The sequence below is a fragment of the Myxine glutinosa genome, chromosome 3 (genome assembly GCF_964187855.1).
Source record: "Myxine glutinosa chromosome 3, kmMyxGlut1.1, whole genome shotgun sequence".
NCBI lineage: Eukaryota > Metazoa > Chordata > Myxini > Myxiniformes > Myxinidae > Myxine > Myxine glutinosa.
In genome coordinates, this window is record NC_136263.1 from 218,731,374 (window position 1) to 218,748,048 (window position 16,675).

General features: G+C 42.2%; 1 protein-coding gene across 1 annotated transcript in view; it reads left to right on the plus strand.

Annotated features, from left to right (window-relative positions):
• The first annotated feature begins 6,394 nt into the window (after positions 1-6,394).
• Positions 6,395-16,675, plus strand: part of LOC137422866 (uncharacterized) — a 288,315-nt gene continuing 278,034 nt past the window's right edge. The window contains exon 1 of the mRNA XM_078774985.1: positions 6,395-6,656. Coding sequence (XP_078631111.1) covers positions 6,590-6,656 — 67 coding nt within the window. The 5' untranslated portion in view covers positions 6,395-6,589. The remainder of the gene's footprint in view (positions 6,657-16,675) is intronic.

Sequence of the window (16,675 nt, forward strand, 5' to 3'; positions counted from 1 at the left end):
GACCCCAAATACCCTTAAAGGCCCAGAGGATCCAAAAGACCATGAAGATCCAAAAGGCTTTGAAGACCCAAAACACCCTGAAGACCCAAAAGACCCAAAACACCCAGAAGACCAAAAACACCCCAAAGACCCAAAATACCCCGAAGACCCAAAACACCATGAAGACCCAAAACACCATGAAGACAAAAACACCCCAAATACCCTTAAAGACCCTGAAGACCCAAATGGCTTTGAAGACCCAAAAGACCCAGAAGACCCAAAACACCCCGAAGACCCAATAGACCATGAAGAGCCAAAAAGACCCCAAAGACCCATAACACCCCGAAGACCCAAAAGACCTGGAAGACCCTGAAGACTCAAAATACCACAAACACCCTTTATACCCAAAAGACCCTTAAATACCCTGAATAACCAAAATGCCCCCAAAGACCATTAAAGACGCAGACGAACCAAAAGACCCTTCAGACCTAAAAGTCCCTGAAAAGACAGAAGACCGAAAATACCCGAAAGACTCCAAAGACCCTGAAGACCCAAAACACCCCAAAGACCCAAAATATCCTTAAAGTCCCAGAGGATCCAAACGACTCTGAAGACCCAAATGGCCCTGAAGACCCAAAACACAATGAAGACCCAAAAGACCCTGAAGACCCAAAATACCCTGAAGATCTAAAAGACACCGAAATGGTCAAATATGCCTATCCCCCTGAAACGACGTGTGATGAGGCACGAGGAGCGCGCTGAGTCACACTTGTATTTATAATAAAGTAAAAGTGATTTAGAACCTGTGAACGTTGGTAAGCCGCTTGGAAGGTTCCTTATTCAAAATAATCTGGACACGAGGGCCGATCCAAGATATTCATAGCTTACAATTTAACATCGAAAATCAGAAGGGGAGTGGAGTGGGGATGCGCACCACCTGCATCCCCCCTCCACCGGCGGAGTTTGGGGCGGGAACGGGGGGGGGGGGGGGCAAAACACCCACCTTAATTTTTTTCGGCGATTTTCAATTGGGATAAAAACATCCGGTATTTAAACGTGAGTAACAATAATGAACGTAAAGTGTATTTGTGATTTCATGTACACTGTAACTACACTAACAAATGGTAATTTTAGAAGTCAGAGCTAGATACCCATTATTAATATTAACCCCCTCCCTAAATTGAGAATTGAGACCTCGCTACCCATTATTAATATTAACCCCCCGTAAATAGAGAAATCAGACCTCACTACCCATTATTAACATTAACCCCCCATAAATAGATAAATCAGACCTCGCTACCCATTATTAATATTAACCTCCCCTAATTAGAGAAGTCACACCTCGCTACCCATTATTAACATTAACCCCCCCTAAATAGCGAAGTCAGACCTCGCTACCCATTATTAATATTAACCCCTCCTAAATAGAGAAGTCAGACCTCGCTACCCATTATTAATATTAACCCCCCCGTAAATAGAGAAATCAGACCTCGCTACCCATTATTAACATTAACCCCCCCTAAATAGAGAAGTCAGACCTCGCTACCCATTATTAATATTAACCCCCCCTAAATAGAGAAGTCAGACCTCGCTACCCATTATTAACATTAACCCCCCTTAAATAGAGAAGTCAGACTTCGCTACCCATTATTAATATTAACCCCCCCTAAATAGAGAAGTCAGACCTCGCTACCCATTATTAACATTAACCCCCCTTAAATATAGAAGTCAGACCTCGCTACCCATTATTAATATTAACCCCCCCCCCTCTAAATAGAGAGGTCAGACCTCACTACCCATTATTAACATTAACCCTCCCTAAATAGAGAAGTCAGACCTCGCTACCCATTATTAATATTAACCCCCCCTAAATAGAGAAGTCAGACCTTGCTACCCATTATTAATATTACCCCCCCCCCTAAATAGAGAAGTCAGACCTCGCTACCCATTATTAATATTAACCCCCCCCCCCATAAATAGAGAAGTCAGACCTCGCTACCCATTATTAATATTAACCCCCCCTAAATATAGAAGTCAGACCTCGCTACCCATTATTAACATTAACCCCCCTTAAATAGAGAAGTCAGACTTCGCTACCCATTATTAATATTAACCCCCCCTAAATAGAGAAGTCAGACCTCGCTACCCATTATTAACATTAACCCCCCTTAAATATAGAAGTCAGACCTCGCTACCCATTATTAATATTAACCCCCCCCCCTCTAAATAGAGAGGTCAGACCTCACTACCATTATTAACATTAACCCTCCCTAAATAGAGAAGTCAGACCTCGCTACCCATTATTAATATTAACCCCCCTAAATAGAGAAGTCAGACCTTGCTACCCATTATTAATATTACCCCCCCCCCTAAATAGAGAAGTCAGACCTCGCTACCCATTATTAATATTAACCCCCCCCCCCATAAATAGAGAAGTCAGACCTCGCTACCCATTATTAATATTAACCCCCCCTAAATATAGAAGTCAGACCTCGCCACCTCATTATTAATATTAACCCCCCTAAATAGAGAAGTCAGACCCCCGCTACCCATTATTAACATTAACCCCCCCTAAATAGAGAAGTCAGACCTCGCTACCCATTATTAATATTAACCCCCCATAAATAGAGAAGTCAGACCTCGCTACCCATTATTAATATTAACCCCCCCTAAATAGAGAAGTCAGACCTCGCTACCCATTATTAATATTACCCCCCCCCCCTAAATAGAGAAGTCAGACCTCGCTACCCATTATTAATATTAACCCCCCCTAAATAGAGAAGTCAGACCTCGCTACCCATTATTAATATTACCCCCCCCCCTAAATAGAGAAGTCAGACCTCGCTACCCATTATTGACATTAACCCCCCCTTAAATAGAGAAGTCAGACCTCACTACCCATTATTAATATTAACCCCCCCCCTCTAAATAGAGAAGTCAGACCTCGCTACCCATTATTAATATTACCCCCCCCCCCCCTAAATAGAGAAGTCAGACCTCGCTACCCATTATTAATATTAACCCGCCCTAAATAGAGAAGTCAGACCTCGCTACCCATTATTAATATTAACCCCACCTAAATAGAGAAGTCAGACCTCACTACCCATTATTAATATTAATCCCCCCTAAATAGAGAAGTCAGACCTCGCTACCCATTATTGACATTAACCCCCCCTAAATAGAGAAGTCAGACCTCGCTACCCATTATTAATATTACCCCCCCTCCCCCCTAAATAGAGAAGTCAGACCTCGCTACCCATTATTAATATTACCCCCCCTAAATAGAGAAGTCAGACCTCGCTACCCATTATTAATATTACCCCCCCCCCCCTAAATAGAGAAGTCAGACCTCGCTCCCCATTATTGACATTAACCCCCCCCCTCCCCCCTAAATAGAGAAGTCAGACCTCGCTACCCATTATTGACATTAAACCTCCCGGCCTCCCCTAAATAGAGAAGTCAGACCTCACTACCCATTATTAACATTAACCCCCCCCCCCTAAATAGAGAAGTCAGACCTCGCTACCCATTATTAATATTACCCCCCCCTTCAATAGAGAAGTCAGACCTCGCTACCCATTATTAATATTACCCCCCCCCTTAAATAGAGAAGTCAGACCTCGCTACCCATTATTAATATTACCCCCCCCCTTAAATAGAGAAGTCAGACCTCACTACCCATTATTAATATTACCCCCCCCCTTAAATAGAGAAGTCAGACCTCGCTACCCATTATTAATATGACCCCCACTCCCCCCTAAATAGAGAAGTCAGACCTCGCTACCCATTATTAATATTACCCCCCCCCTAAATAGAGAAGTCAGACCTCGCTACCCATTATTGACATTAACCCCCCCCCCCCTAAATAGAGAAGTCAGACCTCGCGACCCATTATTAATATTACCCCCCCCCCCCTAAATAGAGAAGTCAGACCTCGCTACCCATTATTGACATTAACCCCCCCCCTAAATAGAGAAGTCAGACCTCGCTACCCATTATTGACATTAACCCCCCCCCTAAATAGAGAAGTCAGACCTCGCTACCCATTATTGACATTAACCCCCCCCCCTAAATAGAGAAGTCAGACCTCGCTACCCATTATTGACATTAACCCCCCCCCCCTAAATAGAGAAGTCAGACCTCGCTACCCATTATTGACATTAACCCCCCCCCCTAAATAGAGAAGTCAGACCTCGCTACCCATTATTAATATTACCCCCCCCCCCCTAAATAGAGAAGTCAGACCTCGCTACCCATTATTGACATTAACCCCCCCTAAATAGAGAAGTCAGACTTCGCTACCCATTATTAACATTAAGCCCCCCTAATTAGAGAAGTCAGACCTCGCTACCCATTATTAACATTAACCCCCCCTAAATAGCGAAGTCAGACCTCGCTACCCATTATTAATATTAACCCCTCCTAAATAGAGAAGTCAGACCTCGCTACCCATTATTAACATTAACCCCCCTTAAATATAGAAGTCAGACCTCGCTACCCATTATTAATATTAACCCCCCTCCCCCCTCTAAATAGAGAGGTCAGACCTCACTACCCATTATTAACATTAACCCTCCCTAAATAGAGAAGTCAGACCTCGCTACCCATTATTAATATTAACCCCCCCTAAATAGAGAAGTCAGACCTCGCTACCCATTATTAATATTACCCCCCCCCTAAATAGAGAAGTCAGACCTCGCTACCCATTATTAATATTAACCCCCCCTAAATAGAGAAGTCAGACCTCGCTACCCATTATTAACATTAACCCCCCCTAAATAGAGAAGTCAGACTTCGCTACCCATTATTGACATTAACCCCCCCTTAAATAGAGAAGTCAGACCTCACTACCCATTATTAATATTAACCCCCCCCCCTCTAAATAGAGAAGTCAGACCTCGCTACCCATTATTAATATTACCCCCCCCCCTAAATAGAGAAGTCAGACCTCGCTACCCATTATTAATATTAACCCCCCCTAAATAGAGAAGTCAGACCTTGCTACCCATTATTAATATTAACCCCCCCTAAATAGAGAAGTCAGACCTTACTACCCATTATTAATACTAGGACGTGCCCGTACGTGGGTGCCCGTTCCTTGCCAAAAAAAAAAAAAAAATTTGTGTAGGGGTGTGTGTGTGTAAACATCCTAGGGCGTGCCCGTACGTGGGTGCAAAAAAACATGCGTGCAAACAACAACAACAAAAAAAAACTTTGAAACCACGTGGCAGTAACGACCACAGAACCCCCCCCTCTATTTACATGAATGGTTTGGTCCATTCGCAACGACCACAGAACCCCCCCCTCTATTTACATGAAATGGTTTGGTCCAAAGCGAACGGCTTGCGGAGTTTGGTAAAGAAATCGCCATAGCTCGGTAACTACTTGTCCGATTAATATGAAACATTGAAAAGGCACATCCTTGGGTCCCCAGCAATATACCTGGCAAGTTTAAAGTATATCGGACCCGTGGTTGTCGAGAAACAGCGGTCACAGACAAACACACACACACACAGACACACACACACACACACACACACACACACACACACACACACACACACACACAGAGATTACTGGAATTATAGATAGATTAATCCCCCCTAAATAGAGAAGTCAGACCTCGCTACCCATTATTGACATTAACCCCCCCTAAATAGAGAAGTCAGACCTCACTACCCATTATTAATATTACCCCCCCTCCCCCCTAAATAGAGAAGTCAGACCTCGCTACCCATTATTAATATGACCCCCCCTCCCCCCTAAATAGAGAAGTCAGACCTCGCTACCCATTATTAATATGACCCCCCCCCCCCCTAAATAGAGAAGTCAGACCTCGCTACCCATTATTGACATTAACCCCCCCCCCCTAAATAGAGAAGTCAAACTACACCTATAGCCCCCACTCCCCCTCTCTCCCCCCGGACCCGTGTATGAACCTGTTCGCACTGCAAGGACTCGTGAACCCGACTTCGGTTGGTCAATAACACCGTGGGGATCACGTGCCATGAAGTTGTTGTCACAGTGGGGGATTTGGTTCACCACACGATAATCAGTTTGGATTTTACTTTACAATCGTTAGGAAGTTGAACTGGCGCGAGATAATCACGTGACAGGTGGACTCGGTTACACCACGTGCTCGTCTGGCGCGAACTCTGATGTGTCCGACGCTCTGCATGAACTCGGACTGTGATGATGTCATCACCTGTAATTTTATGCTCATCGGCTAGAAATGGAAACTATAACAACGGATTCCCCGGACAATCGCAGCACATGGACATACAATGAAGGTACAAACTTCGATTGACCGCGTATCCATCGGCACGAGATACGCAGAGCGAGGCGACCTGAGGGCGGAGCAAACTCGCCGTGGGGAACGGGGCGGGGCTGGGCGGGGCGGGGGCGGAGCCACGTTGGCCGCGGGGTCCCGAGAACCATTCGCGCACACACGCGGCGCTCCGTGAGCTTTGTGCGCTCCCTCCTTCCCCGCCCTACACGACGCACTCTTCACGCTCCTCTCTTTCCCTACCCGGCCATCCGGCGCTCTCCAGGACTCCGATAAGCAGCGATCTGCGAACGAGCCGATGACGCTCGGACGACCGGGGCTCGAATGATGCGGATCGGCGGAGAAGCCGCAGCTCTGTTGCTCTTCTCTTCCCTCCTTTCCATTTGTTGGGGTAAGTTTCGCACTTCGCGCAAAGTTAATCCCCGACGTCCTAAACGATAAAGGAGGGCTGCGGGTTTCATGTGATCATCCGGTCGGGATAGTTCGCGGCTCCTCGTGTGATTGGAGCATCAGGTTCCGGTCCGGTCGTTCTATGTCACCGGGTCCAGGCATGGACGCCCGGCTCCTGTCGGGTTAATGTTCCACCTTTTGCCGACGGTTTTTACATTAATTGCGCTTTTATCGCGACGTGAGGATTTACGAGCAGCAATGAGACGCCGTTTGTGGCTGCACGCTTTGACGATACACACAAATCAAAACAAGTCAATAAATACACAGAAATAACTCCACAAGTCCACACATAAATGGATGGACACATCAAATAAAAAAAATAGATAAAATAAATGCACACAAATCACCATAAAGAAGTACATAAACAAGTACACATACATTCAAAGTACACCGCCCCCATGCCAAATAATTAAATATCCTGCAGCGCGGCATTGCCGGGGCGCCTCTGGTGCCCGGCAATACCGCAGTGCACCTCATAGAGAGAGTGCATTGGGAGGGAGAGGTGTACGCTAATTGATTGATTAATTGCATAATTAAAATCGATAAAAGATTGTCATAAAATATTTTCTTAATCAATTGGCTAATAGCATAACTAAACCATGAGTGCTTCATCCGAAGATGTAACTTTTAGAAATTCAATTAAATAAGTCATTGATAAAAAATAATTAAATAATTTATTAATCAATAAATAATTAATCGATTAATTGATTCATCAATAAATCAAAAATCCCCTTTCGGACAAATCTCTTTCTTTTTTTTCTTTTTTTGTATACGGAGTCGAGGCTCGTGAAAGAGCTAACATTTATCAAACAAATCAAACAAGCAAGCAAACAAAGTATATAAAAAGGGGAGCGGTCGACAAGATGGGGAGAGAAGGGGACAAAGCACACAAACACAACATGTGAGAGCAGGGACATCGGGAGATGTGTGGGAGGGAGAGGGCCTGGGGGGGGGGGGGGGCAGGATAGGTATAAAACGCAAGGACACCAAGGACTTCCAGGAAAGAAGTCGGCACCTCAAAAAGTGGATTTGGGGTGAAATTAGCGGGGGTAGAAAAGATCAAGGTTTTGGATTGGGGAAGATAAGAGATGGTGGTGAACAGCCCTTTTAAAGACCTGGAGGGAGGAGTGGGATTGAAGAGAGTGAGGGAGTTTGTTCCAGAGGTGGGAGAAAAGAGGAATCAAGGAGTGAAGGTGAGCAGAGAGTCTTGATTTTGGCAGCTTAACCATAAGAGGGTTGCAGGCAGATCTTGTGCGACCTGTAAGAATATTTGGGGGACAGAGCCCAGACAGAGCTGGGGGAGCAAGGCCGGAGAGGAGTCGGTAGAAGACGGAAAGACCACCAACCTGCCTGCGGGGAGTAAGTGAAAGGCCCTCAGAGATAGCGTCATCGCGGGAGATTCCAATGATTCTGAATGCTTTGGTTTCAACAGCGTGAAGACGAGCTAGGTGTGAGGCAGGAGCACCAGACCAGAGGGGAGAGCAGTACTCCATTGAGCTGCGGATGAAAGCCTTGTATGTGGTGAGGAGCTCATGTGTGCCAAGGAAGGACTTCGCACGACGGAGGATGCCCAGTCGGCGACTGGCTTTGGAGGCCAGCTTGGAAATGTGGTTTTCCCAGGAAAGATCATGGCAGATAGTGAGACCCAAAAGCTTGAGTGACAGAACTTATTGGAGAGGATTATTCAGAAAGTAGATGGGAGGGTTGTCCAGTCGGTCTTTTCGGAGAGACATCGTAAGAGTGTGAGATTTGTCAGGATTGAAAGACATGTTCCACTTCTTTGCCCAGTCTGTGATTTTGTCCAGGTCTGCAGAGAGTGAGGAGGCTGCAGACTGCCGATCTGAGGGATGAGGAATGGAGCGGCAGAGAGTGGAGTCATCAGCAAAGAGATAGAGAGGATTTTCAAGAGAGTCAGAGAGATCATTGATGAAGACCAGAAAATGAACAGGGCCCAGAACACTGCCTTGGGGAATTCCAGCCTGAACAGGAAGAGGAGATGAGAGAAACCCAATCAGGGCCACACGTTGACTACGACTAGAGAGGAAGTCTGCCAGCCATGCGTGGAGATTTCCATGGATACCAAAGGAGGAGAGTTTGGTGAGCAGAGCGGGGTGCCAGACCGTATCGAAGGTACGTGATATGTCGAGGGAGACAGCTCTAATTTCCTGTTTGGCATTGAGGACCTCCATCCATTGTTGAGACAGCAGAAGCAGCATGTCCAGAGTAGAGTGACCTGGTCTGAAACCAAATTGATGATCAGAGATCAAGCCATTGGAGAAGAGGAAAGATTTCATATCTGAAGCAATGATTGAATTCCATGACTTTGCTGATAATTGGGAGAAGGCTGATTGGTCTGTAGTTCCTAGGATCTGTTTTTGCACCTTTTTTGTGCAAAGCGGTGATGTTGGCTGATTTCCAAGCAGATGGCAGTTGACCTTGAGCAAAAGAGAGGGTGAAGAGAACAGAGAGAGGGAGTGAAAGAGCAGAAGAACAGGATTTTAGGACCCGTGGGCTGATGCCGTCAGGTCCAGTTGCAGAATCAGAGTCGAGGGTTGACAGAAACGTTTCCACCTTGTCAGGAGGAAAGGACACGGAGTCCAGGAGCAGCTGGGTACGACTGGGTACGGTGGGTACAGAGAGGGATGGGTTTGGGACACAAGATTTAGAGGCAAACACAGAGTTGAGGCATTCAGCTTTTTCACGTGCGGAGTCAGCTGTGTAGCCATTTGAGGTAAGGGAGGGGATGGAGGGGGAACAAACACCAGAAACGGATTTGACCAGACGCCACCAGGATTTGGAAGAGGGAGACAGATAAGAGAGTTCAGTCTTGAGAACGGAGAGATATTGTTTCCTGGCTCTCCTGAGGGTGGACACACACCTTTTTCGGGCTTTGTGAAAGGAAATGAGATTTCCTTCCGTTGGATTTGCTTTCCAGGAGACGATGGCAAGTTGTTTCTGGGCAACAGCCTCACCACAAGATTCCGTGTACCATGGACGGGAGGATGGGTATGACAACTGAAGACGAGATGGGATAAATCTGTGCATGAGAGAGCAATTTACTTTGGAAGAATTCCCAGGATGAGTTGATGTCAGAGGTGGTAGAGATGGGAGACCAGTCCAGATGATTGATGGCTGCTTGAAGACCATGCCAGTTGGCCTGAGTGAAATGCCAGACTCGTCGACGCTGAGCAGGCTCCCTGAGAATGGTCAGAGAGATGTCCACTTTAACAAGCACATGATCAGATGAGCCGATTGGAGCAGAAGAAGAGCAGCAGACATTTTCAGGGAAGTTAGTCATAACCAAGTCCAGAAGAGAAGATGCTCCGTTGACTGAGATCCGGGTCGGGAAATTGACAGATTGTGTCAGTCCCAGTGAGTCGCAGAAGTCCTTTGCTGAGGAGCCATGGCTGGTGAGAGAGGTACCCACACCCAGCCAACTGGCATGGTGACAATTGAAATCACCACATATGAGGAAGAGAGAGTTGGGATGAGTGGATAGAAGTTGGTCCATATTATCAGACAGCGAGATGTAGATGGAGTCATCACTGTTTGGTGGACGGTACAATACACATATGAACAAGAGGTGGGAGCGAAGGGGAAGCCGTAGCCAGAGGTATTCCTGGGGGTGAGGTGGAGAGAGTGCAGTGCAGAGCAAGTGAGGAAGAGAGTTTTTGATAAAGATAGCAACCCCACCTCCAGGACGAGGCTCAGGTCTATCATACCTGAGGAGGGAGTAACCCGGGAGAGATACCAAGGAATCAGAGACATCATGAAGGAGGAAAGTTTCTGTTAAGCAGATCACGTCTGGTTTGTCAGAAGCAACCTGTATGGAGAGATCAGTTAAGTTTGAACGTAGGCCCCGGATGTTTGAGGTCCATACCGTTAATGAAGAGGAAGGGGGAGCATTGGATACAGAACAGGGGGGAGGAGGGGTAGGGTAAGATGTGGAAGAGGTGGAAGAGGTAGGGAGAGCTGTTGAAGGTGTGTCAGAGATTTCAGAATAGCTCAGAGAAAGGGAAGGATGGGGTGGACAAAAGGTTTGATGGTGATTGGGTGAGGCACAATGAGGTGTTATTTGAGGAGGGGAAAGAGCGAGGCAGAAGGTTGGGGGAGATGGAGGTGAGAGTTGGAAGGGGGAAGAAGCGTGGAGGATGCTTTGAGGAGGGGGAGTGAGAGGGGGGAAATTGAGAAGAAATGAGGGTGGGGAGATTTGACGGGGAGGGGCGAGGGGGGAGTTTAGGAGTGAAGGGACAAGGGGAGGGATTTGAAAGGGATGGGATATGGGGGAGATTTGGAGGGGAGGGGTGAGGGGGGAGTCTATGAGGGGAGGGGCGAGGGGGAGTCTTGGAGGGGAGGGGTGTGGGGGGAGTTTAGGAGGGAAGGGGCAAGGGGGGATATTTGAAAGGGATGGGTGATGGGGAGGATTTGGAGGGAAGGGGCAAGGGGGAAGATTTGAAAGGGATGTGTGAGGGGGAAGATTTGAAAGGGATGTGTGATGGGGAAGATTTGGAGGGGAGGGGTGATGGGGAAGATTTGGAGGGGAGGGGTTATGGGGAAGATTTGGAGGGGAGGGGTGAGATTGGATTTTAGAAAGTGTACGATTAATGGGAAACGAACATTTATTGCAAAATGAGTTTCTTGTGACCTTCGAGTCAAAAATACGTTTAAGGAAGCTGGAGGGAGGATGGAGTGCAGGAGAGTTTCGGGAATGTAGAAAAGAAATATATCACTTGGTCATTGTCATGTCCAAATATCAGCTTCCTAGCTCAAAAGGTGCCTGATATATTGCCCAGATGAGAAAGAAAATAAATGAATAATATTGAAAATAAATAAATAATAAGCATAAAAAATGTAAATAATTAATCAATTCGCTAATAGAACCCATAAACAACTCCTAAAAAATTTTTTTCATCATTAATCAAATAATTAAATAATTAATCGATTAATTGATTAATCAATAAATCAAAAATAGCCTTCGCAGCCAAATCACTTGGTCATTGGCATGTCCAAATATCAGCTTCCTAACTCAAAAGGTGCCAGAGATAATGCCCAGAAGAGAAAGGAAATGTACAAGTACTTAATTAATCGCTAATAATTAAATAACGAATCAATTAATTGATTAATCAGTAAATCAAAAATATATTTTACAGCCAAATCACTTGGTCATTGGCTTGTCCAAATATAAGCTTCCTAACTCAAAAGGTGCCTGAGATAATGGCCAGAAGAGAAAGGAAATGCATAAGTACTTAATTAATCGCTAATAATTAAATACCTCATCAATTAATTGATTAATCAAAAAACAAAAAATAGCATTTTTGACAAAGTACTAGCTCACTATTGTGCTGAAATTTCAGCTTCCTAGCTCAAAGGATGGCAGAGGTAGCGCCCGGACAAACAAGAAAGAAAGAAAGAAAACAAACAAACAACCAGAGTGAAAACTGATTACTCCCCTTTCAGCGTGCGTCATTGCCGAGCCCCCTTCGGTTCCCGGCAATGATGTTATGCAGCGCCTGGAGATGGCATAGGAAAGGTGCGGTGTACAATAAGGAAACAGATGACCTTAAATGCATAGACAAACACAAATAAATACATAATCAAACAGACATAAATTCACACAAATTAATGTAAACACACAAATTAACATAAACACAAATGAACATAAACACACAAATAACATAAGTACACACAAATTAACACACAAATAAATAAACATAAACACACAAATTAACATCAATGCACAAATCAACATAAACACAGAAATAACATAAGTAAACATAAATAAATAATAAATATAAATACACAAATTAACATCAATACAGAAATAACAAACAAACAAATATAAATACACAAATAAACATAAACACACAAATTAACATAAACACACAAATTAACATAACACACAAATAACATAAGTACACAAATGAACATAAAACACAAATGAACATAAATACACAAATTGACATAAACATACAAATTAGCATCAATACACAAATAAACATAAATACACAAATATTATGAATACACAAATAAACATAAACACACAAATAATATAAATACACAAATAATATAAATACACAAATAAACATAGATACACAAATAATATAAATACACAAATAATATAAATACACAAATAACATAAATATACAAATAATATAAATAGACAAATAAACATAAACACACAAATAATATAAATACACAAATAAACATAACACACAAATAATATAAATACACAAATAATATAAATACACAAATATTATAAATCCACAAATAATATAAATACACAAATAACATAAATATACAAATAATATAAATATACAATTAAACATAAACACACAAATAATATAAATACACAAATAAACATAACACACAAATAATATAAATACACAAATAATATAAATATACAAATAAACATAAACACACAAATAATATAAATACACAAATAATATAAACACACAAATAAATATAAATACACAAATAATATAAATACACAAATAAACATTTCATAGCGTCATAGCGATTTTTTTTTCATAGCGTTCATAGCGTCATATCGTTCATAGCGTCATATCGTTCATAGCGTCATAGTGATTTTCTTTTTCATAGCGTTCATAGCGTCATAGCGTCATAGCGTTCATAGCATCATAGCGTCATCACGTGATCGCTCTGAGCGAATCAGCGCCCACCTGCTCTGAATCCGTTGATTCCGTGCGCTGAAATGCGCTGAGGTAAATATGAATAAAAAATATGGATCGTCAAATATTTTGAGTTCGGCCATGTTCGTCCCACGCTCAATGGCCATGTCTATGTCAAATATCAAGCACGTAAGCCTCTCCGTTTAGGAGTCTATCGGTAACATTACACACACACACACACACACAAACTGTGTTTTATATATATAGATAAACAAATAATATGAACACTCAAATAATATAAATAAATAAATAACATAAAAACACAAATAATATAATAAACAAATAAACATAAACACACAAATAATATAAATAAACAAATAAACATAAACACACAAATAATATAAATAAACAAATAAACATAAACACACAAATAATATAAATACACAAATAAACATAAATACACAAATAAACATAAATACACAATAAACATAAATACACAAATAAACATAAATACACAAATAAACATAAATACACAAATAAACATAAATACACAATAAACATAAATACACAAATAAACATAAATACACAAATAAACAAAAATACACAAATAAACATAAATACACAAATAAACATAAATACACAAATAAATAAACATAAATACACAATAAACATAAATACACAATAAACATAAATACAGAAATAAACACAAATCCCGAGTAGTTTTCAGTGATTTCTGATGTTTTAAATTTGAAAACACTTTAATCTAATCGTAACGCTTCAGCTTAGAAATAATCTTCACAAAATTTCACGTGAATCTTACTTTACCATTTGTGTACGTCATCAGCATGTATGAATCATTATTATTGTGTACATTGTTGCAGTCAGGTACGAGCAAGTTTGCCTTTTGGAATAAAGTTCAGCATGTATGAAATAGTCATTCCTATTTTCCATTTGGAGGATGCATTGTTATAGACGTGAATCGCATCCATACACATGTGAAGGGCCAGAGTACACGGGTTTGAAGAAAGACCCCACCCCTGGCCCCCATGGGGGCACCAAACAGTAAGGGTCGAGTGCGTTTTGTTATAGGCGTGCCGGTCCGTGCTTCCTGCAGTCGTCCAGGGCTGAAGACAGGGCGATCGCACGGCTCCTCCATCGGTTCCACCGATACGAGTGCTCGTTCCCTGTCTGTTTGGGATTTTCAATGCAGACAACCTGGAACTGATAGAGGTTCTCCTGCCCTTGCATTCCAATACTGAGCACCTTGTGCATGTATTCAAATACTGAGAACCTGGTACATGTATTCAAATAGTGAGCACCTGGTACATGTATTCAAATAGTGAGCACCTGGTACATGTATTCAAATAGTGAGCACCTGGTACATGTATTCAAATAGTGAGCACCTGGTACATGTATTCAAATAGTGAGCACCTGGTACATGTATTCAAATAGTGAGCACCTGGTACATGTATTCAAATAGTGAGCACCTGGTACATGTATTCAAATAGTGAGCACCTGGTACATGTATTCAAATATTGAGCACCTGGTACATGTATTCAAATAGTGAGCACCTGGTACATGTATTCAAATAGTGAGCACCTGGTACATGTATTCAAATAGTGAGCACCTGGTACATGTATTCAAATAGTGAGCACCTGGTACATGTATTCAAATAGTGAGCACCTGGTACATGTATTCAAATAGTGAGCACCTGGTACATGTATTTCAAATAGTGAGCACTTGGTACATGTATTCAAATAGTGAGCACCTGGTACATGTATTCAAATAGTGAGCACCTGATACATGTATTCAAATAGTGAGCACCTGGTACATGTATTAAAATAGTGAGCACCTGGTACATGTATTAAAATAGTGAGCACCTGGTACATGTATTCAAATAGTGAGCACCTGGTACATGTATTCAAATAGTGAGCACCTGGTACATGTATTCAAATAGTGAGCACTTGGTACATGTATTCAAATAGTGAGCACCTGGTACATGTATTCAAATAGTGAGCACCTGGTACATGTATTCAAATAGTGAGCACCTGGTACATGTTTTCAAATAGTGAGCACCTGGTACATGTATTCAAATAGTGAGCACCTGGTACATGTATTCAAATAGTGAGAACCTGGTACATGTATTCAAATAGTGAGAACCTGCTACATGTATTCAAATAGTGAGAACCTTGTACATGTATTCAAATAGTGAGAACCTGCTACATGTATTCAAATAGTGAGAACCTGGTACATGTATTCAAATAGTGAGAACCTTGTACATGTATTCAAATAGTGAGAACCTGGTACATGTATTCAAATAGTGAGCACCTTGTACATGTATTCAAATAGTGAGCACCTGGTAGATGTATTCAAATAGTGAGAACCTGGTACATGTATTCAAATAGTGAGCAGCTGGTACACGTATTCAAATAGTGAGAACCTGGTACATGTATTCAAATAGTGAACACCTTGTACATGTATTCAAATAGTGAGCACCTTGTACATGTATTAAAATAGTGAGCACCTTGTACATGTATTAAAATAGTGAGCACCTTGTACATGTATTAAAATAGTGAGCACCTTGTACATGTATTAAAATAGTGAGCACCTTGTACATGTATTAAAATAGTGAGCACCTTGTACATGTATTAAAATAGTGAACACCTTGTACATGTATTCAAATAGTGAGCACCTTGTACATGTATTAAAATAGTGAGCACCTTGTACATGTATTAAAATAGTGAGCACCTTGTACATGTATTAAAATAGTGAGCACCTTGTACATGTATTAAAATAGTGAGCACCTTGTACATGTATTAAAATAGTGAGCACCTTGTACATGTATTAAAATAGTGAGCACCTTGTACATGTATTAAAATAGTGAGCACCTTGTACATGTATTAAAATAGTGAGCACCTTGTACATGTATTAAAATAGTGAGCACCTTGTACATGTATTAAAATAGTGAGCACCTTGTACATGTATTAAAATAGTGAGCACCTTGTACATGTATTAAAATAGTGAGCACCTGGTGGATGTATTAAAATAGTATTATGAGTCTTTGGGGTCTAAGGGTCATATAGGATTTAACAGGGTCTGGATGGTGTTAGGGTTCTAATCATACTAAAATAAAATCATACTCAAACAATCATCTATCTATAATTCCATTAATCTCTGTGTGTATGTGTGTTTGTATGTGTGTATGTGTGTATGTGTGTATGTTTGTCTGTGACCGCTGTTTCTCGACAACCACGGGTCCGATATACTTTAAACTTGCCAGGTATATTGCTGGGGACCCGAGGATGTGCCTTTTCAAGGTTTGAAATTAATC